The sequence below is a fragment of the Microcaecilia unicolor genome, chromosome 7 (assembly GCF_901765095.1).
Source record: "Microcaecilia unicolor chromosome 7, aMicUni1.1, whole genome shotgun sequence".
NCBI classification, from domain to species: Eukaryota; Metazoa; Chordata; class Amphibia; order Gymnophiona; family Siphonopidae; genus Microcaecilia; species Microcaecilia unicolor.
This window is the reverse complement of record NC_044037.1, coordinates 10,795,679-10,819,990: the sequence shown is the minus strand read 5'-3', so window position 1 is coordinate 10,819,990 and position 24,312 is coordinate 10,795,679. Positions and strand designations below refer to the sequence as shown.

Genomic DNA, 24,312 nt, shown 5'->3' with positions numbered 1-24,312 from the left:
GTTGGATGGTTTACTGTTTTTTTTTTCTTGATCTGTATGAAGCTTATCAACCAACACGCTTTGCTTTTAATAAAGATGATTAAAACATAAAGTTTTGGATGTTAATGAATTCTATTATTCTGTCTCACTGTATTTCCAGTTTTGGCACAGTATGAGCCATCACAAGAACAAAATATAAGAAAACCAATGGGCTGCATTAGGAGCTTATAGCCCATTTAGTTATGTTTTCACAAATGAGAGATCTGTTTGATTGAAAATATTTTTATTATTTTGACTTATAAACCACTTGTCCCTGAAACATGCTCAAACAACATAAAAATCCATTTGTGTATCTAAATGGTAAAATTCTACAAAACAGATGAAGATGTGATTACATGTGCCCCAATGGAAGGCGAGTTTAATTCAACTTCCATTTAATTTCAATATATTCCATCATCTTTATAACACCAGGTTTCCCCAAAGCAGATTACAACATTTAAGATGAACCATCAGGAAACAGGATATCCTCACTGAAATTTGGTCATCTGTATTGTATACAGGGTAGAAAAATAAGCACAAAATACAGAGTTTAAAATGATTGTTTCTAGCAGCTGTAATAATTTTGTAAGCTGTTTTAGTGATATTCAATTGTTGTTTCATGATATTTTATATCTACATGCGGGAGTGAAGGAGTGGCCTAATGGTTAGGGTGGTGGACTTTGGCACTGAGGAGCTGAGTTCAATTCCCACTTCAGGTACTTAACCCTCTATTGCCCACCACATTGAGCCTGTCATGAGTGGGAAAGTGTGGGATACAAAAAAAAATTAAAAAGCTGTCCAATATGTAAAAAGAACAAAAAACAACTTTTGCCCTCCACCTTTTTTTTTAGTTTTTCATATTTTTTATTGACACAAGTAATATACATACTACCAACATCCCAATAGTACAATCTAAAAAAAAAAAAAAGACTCGTCAAGTAGAATGTACATAAAGGAAGAATATCCAACATCACGTTTTTCCCTCCCCCCTTCTATCTCGTTTATACTAACAAACAAAACCCTGAATCCTACCCCCCCACAACTTCCCACCAACCTAACCAAACCCCCTCATCCACTCCCTCCCATGCCCACTCTCCTAAGCTACCCCACCCCCCTCTATATTCCTTTGGACTTGTCCTCCACCTTTTAAGGCACTGCCTATCCAATTGCAACAGCTTTAGACTTGTTACAGAAGGACCAACAATTAAAAAACGACAATGTGGATGCAGCAGCCCATAGGGTTTGCTTGCTTTGTTTTGAGTAAACCGGGATGACGGCTGCGCTGGGAAGGGGAAAGCCAGATTGTCCAAATTGGCTTCATTGCTTACAACGGACTAGATAGGTTCACTTCCATCCACTCCTGTTTAGTAAACCTCCTTGGTTCCCCCTTTCCAGGGTTGGCCTGGTGACGGGGGAGGAGCAGAGGGTGGCGCTGCATGTAATGGCTCCGCCTCCCCGTGTTGCCTTGGTGACAGTGTTCTGGCCCGCCCTCTTTCTGTACTTATTGCTACCCCAAGCTCTGGGGTTAGTATCGGGACACACCGGCAGCATGAGCGCGCGCTGCATCGCGACTCTCCTGAGGCGGCCCTTTCTGTCTTTGCGAGTGTTTCCCGGTGGCCAGGGAGGACCGAGCCTGGCCCGGAGAGGTTTGTGCAGCGGGTGAGTGAGTAGGACAAGTCTCCCCTCTTACAGGAGCAATTTGCACCGCGTTTAGCCCTCCCACTTCTTGCTCTGTCTCTGCCCCTGCCAGAACCCACAGAAAATAATTAAGATGCAAGAATGCAAAATCCTGATCAGAGTGAAGGGTCATCAGGTCCAGAGTCCTGTCTCTAACGATGGTCACAAATCCCTGGCAGGAGCCCAAGGAGTAGATCTCTGCATTGTTATTTTTATTTGTTACATTTGCATCCCACATTTTCCCACCTATTTGCAGGCACAGTGTGGCATACATAGTGGCACAGAGGTAAACTATCTGGCTACCCATTTGCTCTCCTCCCCTGTTCCTCTTTACCCTGTAATTCCCTTGCCTGTAATGTCTTGTCTGCCTGTTTTACCTAGATTGTAAGCTCTCTGAGCAGGGACTGTCTCTCTGTCAATTGTTCAGCGCTGCGTGCGTCTGGTAGCGCTATATAAATGCTAATAGTAGTAGTGAAAATGGTTTATGGAGTTTCAAAACTCAGCTGTGCTAACTGCCCCCTCCAGTCCTCCAGCAACAAATGCCAGAGCTTCACTGCAAATAGTTTTTGTAAATTTGTATTAAATATTACTTATTAATTTGCCTTAGTACCCGTTTCATAGGGCAAGCCATTGGTTCCCAATTCTACCCCACTCATGATTTAAAAAAAAAAAAAATCTTTCTTATCCCCCCTTGGGCATTTTTTTTTCCTCCAAACTAAAGAGCCCTGTTTTATTTAGTCTCTCTTCCTGGAGAAGCTATTTCATTCCCTTTATCATCCTGGTTGCTCTTCTCTGAACTTTTTCTGCGACCCATACAGTGGCATCAAGGCAATGAAAAGCAAAGTCCAGCGTCCTTCCCCAACACATCCCTGTGGTCCTTAGTTGTATAGAAAGCCATGAGGTAGAGCCATGTGCAGATGGCTGAGCATGCAGCTTCTACTGCGAGCTTAAAACCATGCCATGTGGAAAGCTAATTCTGTGAAAATGTTATGTACGCAGAACTCGTGCACTAATCAGGGCCAGGCCTGCTGGAAGGTTAGTGGTGCTCTGCTGGTTTCTGAAGAAAACAAGCGCCAATACACCTAACTCTTACCGTTCAGTAAATCCAGACTGCCCCAATTTGACCGCCCCTATCGGACTGTCCGTTCACTTGTCTCTTAGATGGTAAGCTCCTTGAGCAGGGACCAGCCCTCTATGTTAAATTGTACAGCGCTGCGTAACCCTAGTAGCGCTTTAGAAATGTTTAGTAGTAGTACACATCTGTGCTGTTCCGTACATAAATATTATTAACCTTGCAAAAACTTCTTGCTCATGAAATTTTTGCAAGACTAATATGCACAGGACGAGAACGGCAAATGTGTGCCTGCACTTTTGGTTACCTCCTGTCTGTTTTAAAGTTGCAGATACTGTTCTGGCTGGAGAAAAAAAGAAAAGCAAGGCATTTTTAGATTGCTGAAAGCATAAAGTCCCCTCAACCAACAACAAAAAAAGGAGACAAAACCCTTAAACAACATAGAAGTGAGGTCCAAAAGAAGGCAAATCCAGGGAATCAAAAGTAGTTGTCTCTTTATTGCAAATCAGTGGTTATCACTTTTACAGTAGAAACGTCTGACTCGACACGGCTCGTGTTTCAGCAATGATGCCTGCGTCAGGAGGTGCAAGTACACGAATGTACTGAGTGATACTTATGTGGACGTCGGTGCATGTTTTTATTGCGTAAGTGTTGACCACTTTTTGGACCTTTATTTGCAATAAACAGACGGCTACTTTTTAGAATTTGATTTCTTGGATTTCACTTAATGCTCGTTTATCCTCTCAACCGACCCTTCCGGACCCTGCAAAATGTTTTTGCATTGTGCGTGCATCAAAAGTCATTGTTTAAATCCTACGCATTGCAGTGGAGTACTTTCTAACTTCATTACCATTTATCACCCATGTCTTCTGTGCAAAGTAATACCTGACCTCGAGTCCTCTGCACTGCTCTGCCAGTAACTGATATGTACAACCCATTGCGGTACCTTTCCACATCAGAGTCTGAGGGTCTAAATTCCAGCAAACTCATATGCTTGACACAGTGGAACAAACAGCAGATCCGAGAGACTGAGATTGTACCCAGGTGCACAAGAGCTTCACTTTGGCATGATGTATGCAAAACATGACCTACAGAATAGCTCTTAAAATTCACTTTTTCCTTTTCACAGTACTTTAATTTGGTATTAAATGGAGTGATTCAACCTCTGTATCAGCTGTGAAAGGTTTAAAAGGTAAAAGTGATCTAGAGGAATGGAAGGGGCACCTTGTTTGTATCGCTCTGCGGAATGAGGAGAGAATACCAGAATGGGTCAGACCAAATGCCCATCTCGCCCATTGTCCTGTCTGGGATGATGGCACACAGCAGGTGTTTCGAAGGTACAGGTGTCCAGTCTGCTGTTCTAGGGGAGCATTCAGTCTCTGGAGAGAGGGCATCCCTGACACCTGTGAGCTTATGAATGTGGGTTTCCAGAAGGAGCCCTGGTGTGCAGTGACTGGACTTTGTGATTTGGGAGGAAATTTACATTCTGCATTTGACATTTTATTTATATTTGATAATACCGCCCAGCAATTACATCTGAGAAGTTCACACACAAACATTAAAATTATACCAGCTGATATTTCAAACGATTTAACTGGTTGGAAATGGCCGTCGACCAGTTAAATCGCTTATTCACGGCCATCCAGTTATTTTCAGTGGCATTTAATTGGTTACCTCTGCTGAAAGTAACCGGTTAGCGCCAAATTCAAAAGCGGCTAACTTGTGGATGTTCTAGGAGTGGATTCAGTCCCCCGCCGCATCAGTAAACCGCTTAAAACAGGCCATATAAATAGCAGTCCTATCTTTAAATGGTTTGGCTTATATAAAAATGACTAAGCTGAAAAACAAAACGAAAACCCGGATATTCAGTGCTGAAGCCGGGAATAACACCAGTGGCAGGCAGCAAAATACTCTGCCGCTGGCTGAATAACCAGGGGATAGAGTTTCTATTCCTCTTAAATTACATCATTGTGTAATACAGCAAAACAGTCATGACAATTGGAAATAATGTTCTTCAAAGTTGCACAGAGCCAGGTGGTATCACTTGGCCAAATCACCCTGCATTAAGGGCCCTTTTTACTAAGCTGCAGCAGAGGCATAGCCAGACTTCAGCGGGAGGGGGGTCCTGAGCCCAAGGGTAGGGGGTGCATTTTAGCACCCTCCCCCGCCGTCGCTGTCGCCTACCTTTGCTGGCTGGGGACCCCAACCCCCGCCAGCCGAGGTCCTCTTCCGGCTCAACGCTTCGTTCTGTTTCTGTGAGTCTGAGACTCACAGAAACGGAACAAAACCTTGCAGATCAGCCAGCGAGGTCCTTTTCTTCTGGCGCAAGGCTTCGTTCTGTTTCTGTGAGTCTGACGTCCTGCACGTTGTACATGCAGGACGTCAGACTCACAGAAACAGAACGAAGCCTTGTGCCGGAAGAAGAGGACCTCGGATGGTGGGGTTTGGGGTCCCCCACCAGTAAAGGTAGGCGGCGGCGGGAGAGGGTCGTCGGCAGGGGGGCCCAGGGCCAAATCTATGGGGGCCCAGACTCCCGTGGCCCCACGTAGCTATGCCACTGAGCTGCAGTAAAAGGGGGCCTGCGCTAGCGTCGGTAAGGCCCCTTTTTACCGCAGCAGGTTAAAGGCTGTTTTTTTCTTGAAAAGAAATGTCAGTGCGGTAGGTGAACCACTTGTTGCATGGCAGTTTGGGGGGGGGGGGGAGGGGGGAGTATTTACCGCTACCCATTTAGGGTTCCCAGGTAAACGCTGGTGCTATGGCATGTGCTGAAGGTGGAAACTACTGCCAGGCTCCTGTGGTAGCAGTTCCAGATTGGTGTGTAGCAATCCCATTGCTGTGTGCTAACCCTTCAGTAAAACGGCTTCTAATTGTCAGAAGCATTTCTGAAAAAAAGAAAAGTCTTTTTTTGTTTAAGACCTTCTTTATTTTATTTATTTGTTACATTTGTATCGCACATTTTCCCACCTATTTGTAGGCTCAATGTGGCTCACATAGTACCGGAGAGACGTTTGCAGACTCCGGTGTAAACAAATACAGGGTGATGTTGTGGTAAGATAGAGTTCATGTGGCACAGCCACATTAGGGAATCGGAGAACGGAAGAGTCGTGTTATGTCCATTACATTCTTTAGTTTTGTTGTGTTGCAGAGATAAGGCATTTATGTCGGATCGGTAGGGTATGCCTTTTTAAACAGGTTAGTTTTTAGTGTTTTCCGGAAGTTTAGGTGGTCGTTCGTAGTTTTCAAGGCGTTTGGTAATGCGTTCCACAGTTGTGTGCTTATGTGGAAGAAATTAGATGCGTAAGTTGATTTGTATTTGAGTCCTTTGCAGCTTGGGTAGTGCAGATTTAGGTACGTTCATGTTGATTCGGATGAATTATCGAGGAGTGACTCCAACCATAAACGTTCTGGCAAAGTGCACCAAATTACCGGCCTTATTAGGGAAAGGGAACTGGGACTTGATATACTGCCTTTCTGAGGTTTCTGCAACTACATTCAAAGCGGTTTACATGTATTCAGGTACTTATTTTGTACCAGGGGCAATGGAGGGTTAAGTGACTTGCCCAGAGTCACAAGGAGCTGCAGTGGGAATTGAACCTAGTTCCCCAGGATCAAAGTCCACTGCACTAACCACTAGGCTACTCCTCCACTCATTCCACCAATAAGAGCCAACCTCATCAGTGATGTCACAATGGCTTGATTGCCCAATACTTGGCTCACTTCTGATATTGTGATGTCATAAGGGAAAGGGGGAAAGGGAAATGGGACTTGATATACCGTCTCTCTGAGGTTTTTGCAACTACATTCAAAGCGGTTTCAGGTATTATTTTGTACCAGGGGCAATGGAGGGTTTAGTGACTTACCCAGAGTCACAAGGAGCTGCACTGCACTAACCAATAGGCTACTCCTCTACTACTACTACTATTTAGCATTTCTATAGCGCTACAAGGCATACGCAGCGCTGCACAAACATAGAAGAAAGACAGTCCCTGCTCAAAGAGCTTACAATCTAATAGACAAAAAATAAAGTAAGCTAATCAAATCAATTATTATGTACAGGAAGGAGGAGGGTAGGTGGAAGCAGGTGGTTACAAGTGGTTACGAGTCAAAAGCAATGTTAAAGAGGTGGGCTTTCAGTCTAGATTTAAAGGTGGCCAAGGATGGGGCAAGACGTAGGGGCTCAGGAAGTTTATTCCAGGCGTAGGGTGCAGCGAGACAGAAGGCGTGAAGTCTGGAGTTGGCAGTAGTGGAGAAGGGAACAGATAAGAAGGATTTATCCATGGAGCGGGAAGGAGTGTAGGGAAGGACGAGTGTGGAGAGATACTGGGGAGCAGCAGAGTGAGTACATTTATAGGTTAGTAGAAGAAGTTTGAACAGGATGCGAAAATGGATAGGGAGCCAGTGAAGGGTCTTGAGGAGAGGGGTAGTATGAGTAAAGTGACCCTCATTGTGGATATCCTGAAAACCCGACTGACTTGATGTGCCCCAAGGACTGGGCTGAGGAGCCCTGATCTAGACAATCGGACACTTTGCTGGGAGGAGAGGGGGCCTGGAATCAAGTGGGGTTTAAGTTTCTTTTGTCTCCCTGTCAGTATGTGAGCCAGTCCTGTTCGTGCACTGACGGGAAGGGAGATAATATTGCAGCAGGCTGTTACATATAATCGTGGTGGTGTGCCTTGTTTTTCTCATGCAGTGGTAACCTGAATGATATTTGCTTGAGGAGTTTAAAGTTTGCTCTGTAAACCTGCTGGAGTGGCCCCTGAGGCCTCTTCAGAGTCTGGGTAAGTTAATTAAAAAAAAAAAAAACCCAAAACAACTAATAGCTCGTGTTTAATTGAGGACATGAACATTTTACATAATTGGGTTTTTCAGTACAGCAGATGAAATATCACCCAAACTTGTCCTGTCTTGTGATAGATTCAGTTCTCCTGAGTGGAAAGTGATTACTTAATTTGCCATGTACAGGATTGGGGTGAGTTGGGAGTGTGACCCCCCTCCCCCTCCAGTCTTCGCTGCCTTCTGTGTAAAGGTAACTAACTGGCTGGTGCAGGGCTGGAATATGCTGCCCTCTCCAGAGACTTTCCTCACCAGGATTGTTTGTACAGATGGGACAGATAGTGCGCAAGCCCGAGCCTATCAAGGCCCCTGCAGCAGGACAGGCTGTACCCTCAGCTCACTTTGGAGCCTCAAATCCTTTTCACACTCGGTTCAAAGAGAAATAGCCAAAATAATTCCCAAACTGACGTGGATAAGCTACAGTTCTCAGTAGGCATTTATCGGGTAATACGGGCCTGAGTAAATTACCCTCCTTCATGGTCCTGAATATACACCAGAGCTGCCAGTTTACCCATTCCAGGAGGGAGACTTTTTGACCTTCCTGGTTTTTTAAGTCCCCATGCATATCTCCACCCTCCCACTCTGTCAGACTGTCAAAGTAATGCTTTGATTTATTTATTTATTGCATTTGTATCCCACCTTATATATACTATCTGCTACCACATTTGCTTATTTCCGATCTGACGAAGAAGGGCGACCTTCGAAAGCTAATCAAGAAATATATTAAGTTATGTCCAATAAAAAAGGTATCATCTTATTTTCTTTTCCATGTTTTATTTTGTTTGATTTCTATAGATTCTACATGGAATGTTGCTATTCCACTAGCAACATTCCATGTAGAAGTCGGCCCTTGTAGATCAGCAATGTGGCCGCGCAGGCTTCTGCTTCTGTGAGTCTGACGTCCTGCACGTACGTGCAGGACGTCAGACTCACAGAAACAGAAGCCTGCGCAGCCTTCTACATGGAATGTTGCTAGTGGAATAGCAACATTCCATGTAGAATCTCAAAGAGTAGCAACATTCCATGTAGAATCTCCAATGGTATCTATTTTACTGTCATAGTAATGCTTGAATGTTTTCACTTATATACACTGTCAGCTAGCACATTTGCTTATTTCCGATCTGAGGAAGAAGGGCAACCTTTGAAAGCTAATCAAGAAATGTATTAAGTTATGTCCAATAAAAAAGGTATCATCTTATTTTCTTTTCCATGTTTTATTTTGTTTGATTTCTATTGATAACTTAAATCCCAAAGCAGTGCAGTAACATAGTAGATGATACAGTCCACGATTCTATTCATAGAAATCAGTGCTGCGGGTCCCAGAATGCACCAGGTTGAGGTTGGCAGAAATCCAGGACTGGACCAAAAGTCTCCCTCCTGGAATGGGTAACTTGGCAGCTCTGTGTACATGTCTTGAGTAGCTGGGTGACTACATGGGATTTCCACAAGTACTCGCTATTCACCTGCAGAAATGGGGGGGGGGGGGGGGGGGGGGGCGGCGACAAAGGGCCTTTAAACCACACCCTGGACACTCGCACTGCACATCCTTTTCTTTGAAAATGAGTATTTGGGATACAATAGCCCACAGTTTATAACCAGCTTCGGCGCGTAGGGCAGCACTGTATGCTGTCAAGTTGGTGCTTAGAACTTGGCCCAGTGTATACTATAGATGCCCAAAAGAGCTAGGTAAAACTGCACCACTCGTGCGATTTTTACGTATATGGATTCCATGGGCGGAGCAGAGGCAGGTTCGGCATTTCTACCAGCACACACACACAGGCATAACTTTGTTCAGGGTCTTTGGGAGATGTCCTTATGAGCCTTTAGGAAACAGCCACAACACATGTGGAGAAGTAGCCTAGTGGTTAGTGCAGCAGGCTCTGATTCTGGGGGAACTGGGTTCGATTCCCACTGCGGCTCCTTGTGATTCTGGGCAAGTCACTTAACCCTCCATTACCCCTGGTACAAAATAAGTACCTGAATATATGTAAACCGCTTTGAATGTAGTTGCAAAAACCTCAGAAAGATGGTATATCAAGTCCCAGTTCCCTTATGACATCACAATATCAGAAGTGAGCCAAGTATCGGGCAATCAAGCCATTGTGACATCACTGATGAGGTTGGCTCTTATTGGTGGAATGAGTGGAGCAGTAGCCTAGTGGTTAGTGCAGTGGACTTTGATCCTGGGGAACTGTATAGGGCAATCAAGCCATTGTGACATCACTGATGAGGTTGGCTCTTATTGGTGGAATGAGTGGAGCAGTAGCCTAGTGGTTAGTGCAGTGGACTTTGATCCTGGGGAACTAGGTTCAATTCCCACTGCAGCTCCTTGTGACTCCGGGCAAGTCACTTAACCCTCCATTACCCCTGGTACAAAATAAGTACCCTGATACCATTTCTGGCTCTGTTTTACCCCCCCACCTTGCATATTTTTTTTCAGACACAGTTTTCCTGGCCTTTACCCAGGATCTTTCAAATCACTTCTAACAGGGACAATGGAACACTTTTTTTTTTGTTGTTGTTGCTGGAGGTGGGAGGAGCAGATGATAAGCTCCACCCCTAGTTCCTATTTAGTCAATTTTTATGTAAATCATATAGAATATAATTATTCACATAGGAAATTTCCAAAATACAAGAAATCCACATTTTCAAAGATGACACGTCTCATTTTCTAATTATTAAAAATAACTTTTTTTTTTTTTTTTGTACCTTTTTGTTATTTTTTTTTTTTCAGTTCTTTGGTTCTGGTCTCTCTTTATCAGTTCCTCTTGTATTTTTTCCCTTTTCCAACATCTAAACATAGAAAAATGTAGGCAGATAAAGACCTTATGGCCTATTCAGTCAGGGCTACCAAGTGACATAGCTGGGCCCGGGGCATGACTGCCACCCCCTCCCACATAAGGGGGCCCACGTGCTGTTCTCCATATTCGGGCTACCGCCCCTTCTCCTTGCCTTCGTTCTCTTATCTCCTGCTCCTGTGTGCCGGGACCTGGATGATTGTATTAACTGACTCGGGTATCACGTTAATGCAATTATCCAGGTCCCAGCACTCAGGAGCAGCAGGAGAGAGATGGACCCGGAAGCAGGAAGAAGCTTGGAGGCTGGGCCTGGGGAATTTTGCCCCCTCCCTCTCGGCCCTGTATCCAGTTTGCCGATCCATGCCATCTTCTCTCTCTGTTACTCCCTCAGAGATCCTACAGACTTGCCCGAAGAGCTCTTGAATTTAGAGTCTCCACCAGGAGGTTGTTCCAGAAGTATTTCCTCAGGTTACTTCTGAATTTGTCCCTTTTCACCTTCACCCTCTGCCCCCTCATTTCCTTTTAATTGAAAGACACTCACCTCCTGTGCATTTATGCCGCATAGTTATTTAAATGTCTCTTATCATATCTCCCCTCTCCAGCCTTTTTTTCTAACGTATTCGTATTGAGGTCTTTTAAGTCTGTTCCCACCCACTTTATGACGAAGACCACTGACCATATTAGTAGATGCCCTCTGGACTGGATCCATCCTGTTTATATCTTCTCCAGAATTGTATACAATGAGCTCTCACCAGAGTCTTATACAGGGGCATCTTCACCTCCTTTTTCCTACTGGCCATTCCTCTCCCTTTGCACCCAAGCATCCTTCTAGCTTTCACCAATTTATTTATTTATTTATTTGCTGCATTTCAGGCTCAATGTGGCTTACATTGTTCCGTCATGGCGATCGCCATTCCAGAGTGAGAGATACAAGTGGTATTACGTAAAGATCATGAGGGACATAGTAGATTAAGCAGTCAAGTATAAAGAGATCACATTCGGAATAAGAGATATAGCGGTATTGCGTTTAAGTTCATATGATGGGTCGTTGCGGTATGCCTTGTTGAAGAGGCAAGTCTTCAGTGATTTCCGAAAGTTGGCTAGGTCGAGCATTTTTTTTCACGTCAAGTGGTAGTGCATTCCATAGCTGCGTGCTTATGTAGGAAAAGCTGGATGCATGTGTTAATTTTGTATTTTAGTCCATTGCCTTTTCTACCTGTGTGGTCACCTTAAGATCATCACATAATGATCACACCCAAGTCCCGCCTCTCTTTGGTGCACAAGGTTTTCACTCCTTAAACTCTACTGTTCCGTCCTCTTTTCTTGCAGCAGGCCAGCCATCTCCTCCCCTCCTGCACTCTGATGTTGCTGGTTGCAGACAGAAGAGAGATGCCTCTGCTACTGTCTTTCCCTCTTGTTTCTGCAGTAGAACCAAGGCAAGAAGCAGGGCTGGGGGGGGGGGGGGGGAACAGGGGGCCGTGCGGTCCAGGCATCTCTTCCCCTTCTCCCCACCACAATTCATCTCCTCCCTTTCCCGATCGTCTTTAAAAATTTGTTTCCCTTCTCAGAGGGGCCCTGGCTCAGCAGCATTCCTCACAAGCAGCCTCTGGCTGCCCCAAAGCTTTCCCTCTCTGCTGCGATCCGCCCCCTCTGATGCAATGTTCTGTTTGCGTCAGAGGGGGCGGATCGCGGCCCTTCTCAGAGGGGCCCCGGCACAGCAGCCATCCTTACAAGCTGCCTCTAGCTGCCCCAAAGCTTTCTCTCTTTGCTTCGACCTGCCCCCCTTGATCCGCCCCCTCTGATGCAAGAAGGATAAGAGATGCCTGGACCGTGTAGTAGCAATGCAAGTGAGGAGGAGAGGGGATCAGGGGCCCTCTCCTTAATTTCTGCCCTGGGCCCCACCATGTCTAAAACCGGCCCTGGCAAGAAGGAAGGGGCTGGAGGAGGAAACAGAAGGGGTTCTAGGGTGCTCTGTTCTGCTGGGGTACATGCCGATGACTTCAGTATTTTCCACTTAGTATAAAGGCAGACCAGCACCTGCTTGCCCTCGCCACCCTGGCACCGGTTTTATTAAATTACTAGTATAAAAGGCCCGTTTCGGTAGGCAATGAAACGGGCGCTAGCAAGGTAATCCCCCCCCCCATAGCGTCCTTCCTGTCTCCCCTGCCACCCCTGCAGCCACCCATCTGGTCTCAGGACCCCCTCCCCATCAACCCTCCTCTGCCCCTGCAGCCACGCATGTGCAGCGGCCATCCTCTCTCCCCTGCTCCCCCTGCAGCTACCCATGTCCAGCAACCCTCCTTTCCCCTTGCCCCCACTGTAGCCACCCATGTCCAGCGACCCTCCTCTCTCCCCTGCCCTCCCCTGCAGCCACCCATCTGGTCTCAGGACCCCCTTCCCACCTCCCTCTTCCCTGCCCCCCCCCCCCGCAGCCATCCATGTCCAGTGACCCTCCTCTCCCCCTACCCCCCCAGCTCATCAACCCCTTCATCACCCGCAGCCGCCAATACTAACGCTGTCCGGCCGCTGCTGCGTCTCCTGTTGAGCAGCAGCGGCCGGTACAAAAAGAAAAAAGCCAAAAAAAGATTTTTAACCTGAAACGCGGCTCCATAGACAGCCATCTGGCATTGGCTGTTGTCACTGCAGCCGCTCCTCCTCTCCCCACCACGTCACTGCCCCTGCAGGAAGACCCCGGAGGAGTACAGCGACGTCAGAGGGGAGAGGAAGAGCGGCTGCAGTGACAACAGTCAACGCCAGATGGCTGTCTACGGAGCCGCGTTTCAGGTTAAAAATCTTTTTTTGGCTTTTTTCTTTTTGTACCGGCCGCTGCTGCTCCACAGGAGAAGCAGCAGCGGCCGGACAGCGTTAGTATTGGCGGCTGCGGGTGGTGAGGGAGTTGATGTGCCCGAGAGGGGGGAGGGTAGGGGCTTTGGTGATGTGCCGGGGGGGGGGGGGCTTGGGTGATGCGCCGGGGCGGAGGGGCTTGGGTGTTGCGCCTAGGGGGCACTGAGAGCTGATTGATAGGCAGGGGGAGGAGTGTGTTTCCCTACTCCTCCCCCTGCCTGGCCTCGCGGTTTTGCAGGGCAGGGGCTTGGGTGTTGCGCCAAGGTGGGGGGGGGAGCACTGACAGCTGTTTCCCTACTCCTCCCCTTGCCTTGGAATCAGCTGTCAGTGACATCACTGACGTCAGTGCATTCTAAACTGCCTAGCAGACCACTTCCGAGGGAGCCACGGTACCAGGCACATTAGAACGTTGGAGGTGAGAATTGTTATATAGGATATTCTTAGTGAGCAGTTAGTCAACTTTTACAATTTGAGATTTTCAGACCCAGATTGTGGGGTATACTTTTATAGCAGTCTTATGCAGTGGAGAGGGCCGTAGGCACTTGGAAAGTACGTAAGCTGCAAATCTAGAAGGAGGCTAGTGGAAGCTTCTGTCTGTACCAGGAGGCATCCCTGGTACATTCTGTTTTGCCCAGTCATGGTGTTCCATTGTGGCTTCAGCAATCAATTAGGTTATAAGTTATACTGGGAGGCTCCTATGAGTTAACGAGTTATGTTATTGATCAAGTACCTCATGCTATGTGGGTTGATGGAGTGGTAATCATATGCGTCTGCGTTCATAACTTTTAATAGCTAGACGCAGGGCTGGCCTGACCATCAGGCAAACCAGGAGTCTGCCTAGGGTGGCAAAATAATTTTTTTTTTTTTGGGGGGGGGGGGGGAGCAACAGCCAGTGGATCTACAAAACACTCCTAGAGCATGCAAGCTTTTTTACATATGCCTTGCCAGTTCCACCTTAAAGGGGGCAGAGAAGGGAAGCTGCTGAACTCTTGGGAGGGGAAGGATGAAGAAATGGGAGATACTGAACACTTTGGGGCAGGAGAGGAGAGAGCTGTTGCACATCTTTTGGATGGGAAAAAGTAGGGAAAGAGGACATTTCCATGGTGGAAGAGGTCCTTGACCATGCCTTGGTTGGTGGTGGGGTGCATGCCTGAAGGTTTGCCTAGGGTGTCAGAATCCCTTGGGCTGTCCCTGAGTGGAAGGATAGGACAGGATATGTGTAACGTTTGTTAGTTTTTGTCCATGTCCTCTGTGCACCCACTTCTTGCTGCAGTTGTGGACAGGACATTGGGTGACGTGGATCTGTGGTCTGATCAGGTTTGAAGGTAATATGTGCTTACACGCAGTAGATATTTCAGTACTTTCAGACATCCTTTCTCCTTACTCCTTTCCATCCATCTCTCATCAGGCAGCCATCAATCATAGCTATTTCCTCTTTGTTGACCACCAGGGGGCACAGCGTCTAATTATTTGCCTCTGGTAGCTCTCCTGTCTCTTGCCAATATGCAAGCTGAGCACCACAGCGCCCTCCTGTGACGGTGAGCTGCACGTCACGTCTAAAGAAGCTTTTTTACCCCCCCCCCCCCCCCCATTGGAGCTATTGAGCTGAGTACGGGGATGCTACGGGCAGTGAACACAATCCCAACCCTGGTCTGCCTTACAAGCAGATTCCTGATGGTACCTGCAAGGCACGACCCTAGTCTCTCTTTAATAACATCAACTCTTTCTTGCAGACTCTGCTCTAAAAATGTCTCTCTAGCAACATCTGCAGAGGTCCTGGATTTTCTTGCTTCGTGTTTCATGTTTTATGATCGATGCCTTGACTTCCCCTTTTTTTGAAGGCCCCTGGTGCTTTTTGTTTTGTTTCTTGGCTTTTATTATCAATGCTGCCAGTCTTGGGTTATCCTGTTAGCTCCAAGGCTACAAAGCTTCCTTACCAGAGAGGTCACACTGGCTTATTATCTCAACATTCACCGCTCTGGAATTTACCCCATGATGGACCCAGCAGCCTCACCTGTGTCAATAAAATCTCTCCATGTGTCTGAGTGTTCAGATCATGGTAATATTCTGTTGCAGATGTCAATGCCCACAAATTGTATGTTATATTTTTCGGGGGGGGGGGGGCTTCAGTTTTCCCAAGAGAGAAAAGGAGTAGCACAGACTGTAGTGGGAAGGGAGCTATTGACTCTTGCATGTTAATACAGTGGACACTAACCTCCTGCTTTCAATTTACAGAGCAGAGGTGACCTGCACTAACTGCATGGAATCAACAGAAGTGGAGTCTGAATTAATTGCACTGAAAGAGCCCATTTCCCCCTTAAACTCAATGCTAATAACTAGCATCTGAAGCGTGGAATGTTTACTTCATTTCTTGCATGTTAATAGATTCTTATTGTTAGCAAAAAAAATAGAAAAATGAGGTTTGTTACCTGTAGCCTAGTGGTTAGTGCAGCAAACTTTGATCCTGAGGGACTGGGTTTAATTCCAACTGCAGCTCCTTGTGATTCTGGGCAAGTCACTTAACCCTCCATTGCCCCTGGTACAAAATAAATACCTGAATATATGTAAACCACTTTGAATGTAGTTGCAAAAACCTCGGAAAGGTGGTATATCAAGTCCCATTTCCCTTTCCCTATTTGAGATTCTACATGGAATGTTGCTATTCCACTAGCAACATTCCATGTAGATCAGCAACGTGGCTGCGCAGACTCACAGAAACAGAAGCCTGCGCGGCCGCATTGCTGATCTGCAAGGGCAGGCTTCTACATGGAATGTTGCTAGTGGAGGAGTAGCCTAGTGGTTAGTGCAGTGGACTTTGATCCTGGGGATCTGGGTCCAATGCCCACTGCAGCTCCTTGTAACTCTGGGCAAGTCACTTAAACCTCCATTGCCCCAGGTACAAATAAGTACCTGTATATCCTATGTCAACCACTTTGAATGTAGTTGAAAAACCACAGAAAGATGGTATAGCGAGTCCCTTTTCTCTAATAAACAATCCAAGTCCTTATGGCTTTTTTATGATTACATTCCTGTAACACGAATTTCTACTACTGTAACTTCTCCTTACAGAGCAACAGATGACAAAATTACAGTACACTTCATCAACCGGGACGGAGAAAGACTCACTGCTACAGCCAAGGAGGGACAGAGCCTGCTGGATGTGGTCATTAACCAGAACCTAGAAATTGATGGCTTTGGTAGGTTCCCTGCCAGGAACTGGCTACAGCAGGCACATTCTTTCCTGCCTGGTCAGAGGGATGTCTCTTTCTTTCAGTGTGGGAGGGGCATTCAGTCTTTAGCCTTGGCATTTCCATTCAGACTGCTTGTGATTTGTCCAGTTATGAATTGCACAGTGTGGATTCAGGAACATGGCCTTCTGTGCTCTGATTAATCTTTTGGCGTTCTGTCCTATCGGTATATCGCTGATGCATCAGTGATGACCTAGGGCAGTGTGAACATTATTCCATTCTTATAATCTGAGATAATGAAAACAAAATTCAGTAGCAGTTCTCTTCTGTCCTTCCCCCCCCCCTCCCTCATCCTCTTCCTTCTCCCTCCACTCATCCAGTTGCAGGAAGGCTGCAGCACAAGCAGTGGTGGTAACAGTAGAAGCAATCAGCACAGGATCCCCCCCCCTCCCGTATGTCATTGTGCACTTACAAATGGCAGTTCTCTGCATGGGTTTCCGCTCCTAACAGCCCACACAGGGGCCAGGGTCTGAAAATTCGTTAACTGACTCTCAGGACCCAATGCTGACTGCTCCTACTTGTGTATATGTCACAGTTGAGGTCCAGAGGGAGGAGACGGGGCTCTTTCGGTGACTCCCCCCCCCCCCCCCCCCCCCTCAAGCGGGGTCCTGACCAATAGTTTTAAACCACTGTCCTACAGGCAAAAGAATGGATTTAGTGTCTTTTTTTTTTTTTTTTTTCCTGAATTTTTCAGGTCCCTCAGTGTTTTCTCGTTTTCATATACAATTGTGTTCAAGTTAGGCAACCCCTGGCCAAATTTGGTTTCAGTGAATCCCTAAGTGAACAGAAGCTGATAACAACTTCTATACAATTGAAAGTTAATCTATGTATTTGCTGATTTTTGTTTTTTGTTTTTGTTTTTTACAGAATCGTCAAAATAAGAAAACAATGAATATGAAAGGCAAAAGTTTGGGTGTCTTTTTAGTTGATGCATTACATTAAAAAAAAAGTTAATAAGGTCCAAAAGGTTTAGGGGAAGGGGGGCGTCTTTTACTAAGCTGCAGTAGTGTTTTTAGCTCACAGTAGAAATCAGCTGACGGTAAACGCCGAGACGCCCGTTATATTCCTGTTGGCATCTCGGCGTTTACCGCCAGCTGATTTCTACCTCAGCGTAGTAAAAGCCCCTCTTAGAAGGGCATTTTTGAAAGAAACGTCAAAGTTGTGATTTGGACGTCTTTGCAAAACGTCTAAATCCAGGGGTGGGAAAACCCGTATTTTTGAAAAAAGATGGATGTCCATCTTTCATTTCGAAAATACTTTCAGAGACGTCCAAATCCTTAAATTTGGACGTCCTTGGATTTGGACATTTCTGACTTTCAGTGATTTTCGAAACCAAAAACGTCCAAATGCAAGCCATTTGGATGTGGAAGGAGCCAGCATTTGTAGTGCACTGGTCCCCCTGACATGACAGGACACCAGCTGGGCACCCTAGGGGGCACTGCAGTGGACTTCATAAAATGCTCCCAGGTACATAGCTCCCTTACCTTGTGTGCTGACCTCCCCCAAAACCCACTACCCACAACTGTACACCACTACCATAGCCCTTACGGGTAAAGGGGGCCACCTATGTATGGGTACAGTGAGTTTGTGCTGGGTTTTGGAGAGCTTGCAGTTTCCTCCACAAATGTAACAGGTAGGTATGGGCCTGGGTCCGCCTTTGTGAAGTGCACTGCAGTACCCACTAAAACTGTTCCTGGGACCTTCATGTGCTGTCATGGACCTGATTATGACATCTGAGGCTGGCACAAAATATTTTTAAAGATGTTTTTTGATGGTGGGAGGGGGTTAGTGACCACTGGGGGAGTAACGGGAGGTCATCCCCGATTCCCTCTGGTGGTCATCTGGTCATTTCGGGCACCTTTTTGTGCCTTATTCGTAAAATAAAACACGCCCGGGTCAAACTTTTGCACATGCAGTATTCCCTGTTTTCTTATTTTGGCTCTGTTACAAAATTTATCTGCTGATTTTTTTAATTTTGCATTAAAACTTGCAGACCGATGTCATGTTTTAACTTTCTGTCATTGAGAGGTTGTGTCCGATTCTGCTCACTTTAGAGATTCATTGAAACATAGTTTGACCAGGGTGGCTAAACGTTTGTACGAAACCGTAAAGGAAATGAAGATGTTTGTGTTCAGGGCACACAGTCGCTGTTTCTTTTGTACTGGGGAGGGGGGACTGATTTTTGGTCCTTTTGCTGCCCGACAGGTGCCTGTGAAGGAACGCTCGCATGCTCTACTTGCCACCTCATCTTTGAGCAGAAGATTTTTGATCAGATCAGCTCCATCACTGATGAGGAAATGGACATGCTGGACCTGGCATATGGACTGACTAACACGTGAGTTACCGCATTGCTTTCAGAAAGTTAGACTTCAGGGTTTTCTGCACGTGGGAAGCTGTGGCCCTGAGGCTACCGAGCTCTAGAAAATGGCTGGGGGCTAATGTAGCCCAAAACTCTTTTTACGTATTGTTACCAGCAGTCTGAGCTCAAGGCCACATTGAGGTTTTTTTTTACTAAGCCGCGTAAGTGTTCTACGCGCGGGCCCAACGCTTGCCAATTTGGAGTTACTGCCTGGCTACCACGTGGCGCTTGCGGTAATTTCATTTTTAGTGTTTCCGATGCGTTCATCTGAAAAATAATTTTTATTTTCTGGCGGACGTCCGCTGCATGCGCCAAGTGGCGTTTGGCACATGTAGGTAGGTCATTACCGCCCAGTTAACATGTAAGATCTTACCGCTAAATCAATGGCTGGTGATAAGGTCTCAGACCCAAAATGGACCCGCACCAATTTTTATTTTGCCGCCCAGTCCACTCCACTCTGTATTTTATAGACCTTGACACATAGCCCTGTTCTGACATGGACCGGGTTTATATATTTGTGATTTGGGTGTCTCTGCAATATGGACATCTAAATGCTAGTTTTCACATTTCCGAGACACGAATAGACCGCACTTTAGAAAGGACATAAATCACAATTGAAATGTCCAGGTTGGAATGTGTAGCGTTCAGTATTTGTTTTGACCATTGAAAGGTGCATAAGTACATAAGTATTGCCATACTGGGAAAGACCAAAGGTCCATCGAGCCCAGCATCCTGTTTCCAACAGTGGCCAATCCAGGTCACAAATACCCGGCAAGATTCCAAAAATGTACAAAACATTTTATACTGCTTATCCCAGAAATAGTGGATTTTCCCCAAGTCCATTTAATAACGGTCTATGGAGTACTGCCTGGTACAAGCTCTTTTCTGACATACTGGGTAGCAGGCATTGATCGTTTTGGATATAGATTTGCATTCCCCCCTCCCCCTGCCTGTATGCACATTTTGCAGTTTTGGACTTATGTATCCTGGCTTTGTAAAATTGGGGTTTAGACATTTATGCAATAGAAACAGCTAAAGGCTGGTTTATTGTTGTTTGTTACATTTGTACCCCGCACTTTCCCACTCATGGCAGGCTCAATGCGGCTTACATGGGGCAATGGAGGGTTAAGTGACTTGCCCAGAGTCACAAGGAGCTGCCTGTGACTGAAGTGGGAATCAAACTCAGTTCCTCAGGACCAAAGTCCACCACCCTAACCACTAGGCCACTCCTCCACATTCCCATCTAAAACACAAACAGCATCATTGAACAGTGCAGTAATCTTAACATAACATTGTGTGTAAGTAATGCATTGCCCTGCTCATTAGCAACTGGTTAGTGCAGTGGACTTTTGATCCTGGGGAATTGAGTTCGATTCCCACTGCAGCTCCTTGTGACTCTGGGCAAGTCACTTAACCCTCCATTGCCCCTGGTACAAAATAAGTACCTGAATATATGTAAACTGCTTTGAATGTAGTTGCAAAAACCTCAGAAAGGCGGTATATCAAGTCCCAGTTCCCTTTCCCTATTTGAGATTCTACATGGAATGTTGAAACTATTTGTACATTCTACATGGAATGTTGCTAGTGGAATAGCAACATGTAGCAACAGAATCTCAATAGTAGCAACATTCCATGTAGAAGCCTGCCCTTGCAGATCAGAACAGGGAGACGGTGCAGCACCTGTGACTGGAGCTTAATTTTGCTGCTGGTGAATGAAAGGTGCTTCACTGCCAAGGTTGCGGTCTTTGTTCTCTGCCCTGCTCATTCTGGGAGGGAGACCACCAGAGAACCTGCTGTTCTCGCCTTCACTCCCCATCACTGCTGTACCACCCTTCACAAAACCGAGAAAACAGCACACGATCAGGAAAGGAGAGAGCTCAAATCGAAAGTGGACCAGGCAACAGAAGTAGGTTGGGGGTTAGGCTGCAGTTTATTTTGGAGTGGAGTTGTAGCTTTAAGGTTTAGAGCACTGGCTGAGAATCGGGGAAAGTCTGGATTCAAATCCACTACTGCTCCTTTGGGAGGTTAGGTAAGTCCCTCAACATGCTGTTGCCTCAGGCACAAGCCCAAGATTTGGGAGCCCTCCAGGAACAAGAAAGTACCTACTTTTACTTGCCTTGAAGGCTGGCGAAGGGTGTGAGCTATATCCAACTTCCTTCCCCACCTACAGTTGTGTGTGTCTGTTCTGGCTGCTCGGCAATCTTGCTTAATGCTGAGTGGTCACAAGAGGGCACTATCCTTCCATGAGTTAAAAAACCTCTCCTTTCACGGTTTCCCTAGCCTGAGATGTCTGGTGGGGGGGGCCTTCCTAAGTCTAGGCCTCATTTGCCATGCCATCATCGTGCCCCAATCTCCATTATCCTAACTGTAAAGGGCTAAAATATAAATCCACATACGCGACCAGTTTCTCATACATCAGCACGCAGCTATTTAACGCACTACCGAAGGCCATTAAAAACAACGCAAGACATAACCGTCTTCCGAAGGCTACTGAAAACAGATCTTTTCAAGAAGGCATACAACAAACATCCATCTTAAATACTAAATAATAACACTGTACATGATCTATACAAAACCGAACTCTTATCGCATGACTGATTAACCTCTTTGATATTAATGATCAAGCAATACCACTTTAAATCTTATGTTGAATAGGGTCTCTCTATAGTCGATGACCTAATGTATGTTACAATTCATGCAATACCATAATTTATTCCTCTTTACCATGTATGTATGCACCTTATGTATGATCTGTTCCATGTATGTTATCATGTATGTATGCACCTTAACGCAATACCATTTGCAATTCTGCTACCCGGAAATGGCAACCGCCATTATGGCAAATGTAAGCTACATTGAGCCTGCAAATTGGTGGGAAAATGTGGGATACAAATACATTTAATTAATTAATTAAAATAAAGATAGAGAGGGTCCTGTGTTAAGCAGATCAACCTGGTACCCCAGTAAGTCTGGTGTTGTACCAATACATTCTGAGACTTCAAACACAAGACTGCAGTGACTTAGCCCTCCCACTGATAAAACCCCCGATACCCTGCCTGATCCTGTACTGGTCGACCCGAGTGGCAGTGTCTGTGTCTGCCTTTCCTCTTTCTACCAAGCTGAGCCGTTGGCTTGTCTTTTCTTTTTTTCAGGTCTCGCCTTGGCTGCCAAGTGTGTGTCACAAAGGCTATGGATGGACTGACGGCTCGTCTACCCATTGATGTGTCGGATGCCAGGAAAGATGCAGGAAAAGGGATGCAGGGCAGCCAGTAATCAGCACTACAGAGCCCCTGCTGCATTCTGGGACTTCTGATTCATTTCTTACCACAGTCTTTTTTTTTTAACGCAAGAAATAGTCTCTGTATTAAGACGGGACACATTTATCTACATGTTTGGGAAGGAACTGCAATGTTTATGTAGGCACAACGCTTTACTCCGTGTCCCTGCACTGACGTGGCTGTTAGAACCTACATAGAACCAAGGTGTGCCTTACTGGGTCCAGTGAGCCCAGTCCTATCTCTGCCAGGGCCTGTTCTGGTTCCTAGGAAGTACCTGTGCTTTTCTATGCTAACATACAGTATCCATCAGCTTAAATCTTTGATATGCCTGAGTGTAAGGTCTCTCTGGGACTTTTAGCACTTTCAGTCATACTTCCATTTTAAAACAAACCGGTTTGTGCGCTGTGGGTGGAGGAAGAGGAGGGTGGTATGGGGTGGTGTTCTCCGTGTGTCCCATCTGAACACATCAAACCTGGAGCTCTCTGGCTTTGTCCCTCTAACTGTGCTAAAGCTGCTTTTTATTAAAGACATAGACTGAAGAGGTCGATATTCAAACTGGTTTAATCATCTGGATTAAATCGCTTGCTCGGGCTTAACCGCTCACATTCAGCAGCACTGAACTGGTTGGGCCTGCTGCAAAATGTCCAGTTCCTGCCCAACTTGAAACTGGCTAGTTTATGGGATTGCGGGGGCAGAATCAGTGGCTATTCAGCGTTTAACGTGCCAAGGTAACTGCAGAAATAGGACCTTATCAGTCGGTCCCTCTCATTATGTGGTTTGTCATAGCCAGTTCAGGGAGGTAAAGAAATGCCTTGCGGGGGGGGGGGGGGGGGGGGGGGGGGAGAAGGGCAGTTGCAGAGAGACACCGGACAATGGGCGGGGTTAGAAAATAGGGAAGGAGAGAGATGCTTGAGGCATGGGAAGGGGAGATGCTAGGGTTTGGAGCAAAACGTGCCCTCCTTAAAGATAAAGACATTCTACTGCCCCTGGCAGGGAGGCTAAGTGATTTTCAAGTAGCCTATTTACTTTCAGAAATAGCCATTTAACTAGGTAAAACTCTTTGTGAAATTGACCTTACTGTGTATCTGTATCCTAAACAAAGTAAATATTTAAAAGTGTAATGTCCATCTGTGCATTTGAGATATTCACGATCTGAATTTAATTAAGAAAATGTTGGGGGTAGGGGAGGAGGGCACAAGGCTGAAAGTTTGCTTACGGTGTCTAATAAGTTACGCAGTGGCTTGCAGTCACAGTCCAGCAGCTAGAGCATCCCCTTCACTGAGCGACGGGTCAGGGATGGGGACACTGCAGTGACAGTACAGTGTAGAAATCTGTCGTGCTGCCCTTTGTGGTATCTTCAGGATGTTGTGAAAGTGAGGGCTGATTCAACTTTAGTCTCCTGGAATGTGATGCTAAACCCCTTCTAGAATGAGAAAACGCACTTCTTTTTCCTTTTGTTAAGGTCAGGACTGCAGCCTGTGTGGAAGCAGAGGTACTGGGAGTTTTCCGAGGCAGAAATTTAACACCGTCCCTCATTTTAGGATATACTATAGTTAGGAAACAAAATATCATTTTGCTAAAGTATGGGTGGATGTGCCATGACTCTCTTAAACCTAATTGAGAAAAGGCGGCTGAGGGGAGATGTGATAGAGGTCTATAAAATAATGAGTGGAGTGGAATGCGTAGACGTGAATTGTTTTCTCTTTCCAAAAATACTAGGACTAGGGGGCATGGGATGAAGCAGTACATTTAAAACGAAGCGGAGAAATGTTTCTTCACTCAACGTGTAATTAAACTCTGGAATGCGTTGCCAGAGAATGTGGTAAAGGCGGTTAGCTTAGCGGAGTTTAAAAAAGGTTTGGACAGCTTCCTAAATGAAAAGTCCATAGAACATTATTAAAATGGACTGGGGGAAAATCCACTGCTTATTTCTAGGATAAGCAGCATAAAATGTATTGTACTGTTTTGGGATCTTGCCAGGTACTTGTGACCTGAATTGGCCACTGTTGGAAACAGGATGCTGGGCTTGATGGACCTTTGGTCTGTCCCAGTATGGCAACACTTATGTACTTATAATGACTCAGTGTTGCAGGAGCAAGTGGGTGGGGAAGCTGAGCCAGAGAAGTGGTGAAGCTGGAGAGACACCTTGGCGAAAGTTTTTCTTTACTCAGCGCGTAGTTAGACT

General features: G+C 45.9%; 1 protein-coding gene across 1 annotated transcript; it reads left to right on the top strand.

Moving 5' to 3' along the window:
- Positions 1 to 1,558: 1,558 nt before the first annotated feature.
- On the top strand, positions 1,559 to 23,248 carry LOC115473715 (adrenodoxin-like). Its single transcript, XM_030208761.1, has 4 exons — positions 1,559 to 1,677; positions 16,312 to 16,439; positions 18,696 to 18,825; positions 22,002 to 23,248. The coding sequence occupies exons 1-4, from the start codon at positions 1,568 to 1,570 to the stop codon at positions 22,120 to 22,122; spliced, it is 489 nt and encodes a 162-aa protein (XP_030064621.1). The 5' UTR covers positions 1,559 to 1,567; the 3' UTR covers positions 22,123 to 23,248.
- Positions 23,249 to 24,312: the final 1,064 nt, after the last annotated feature.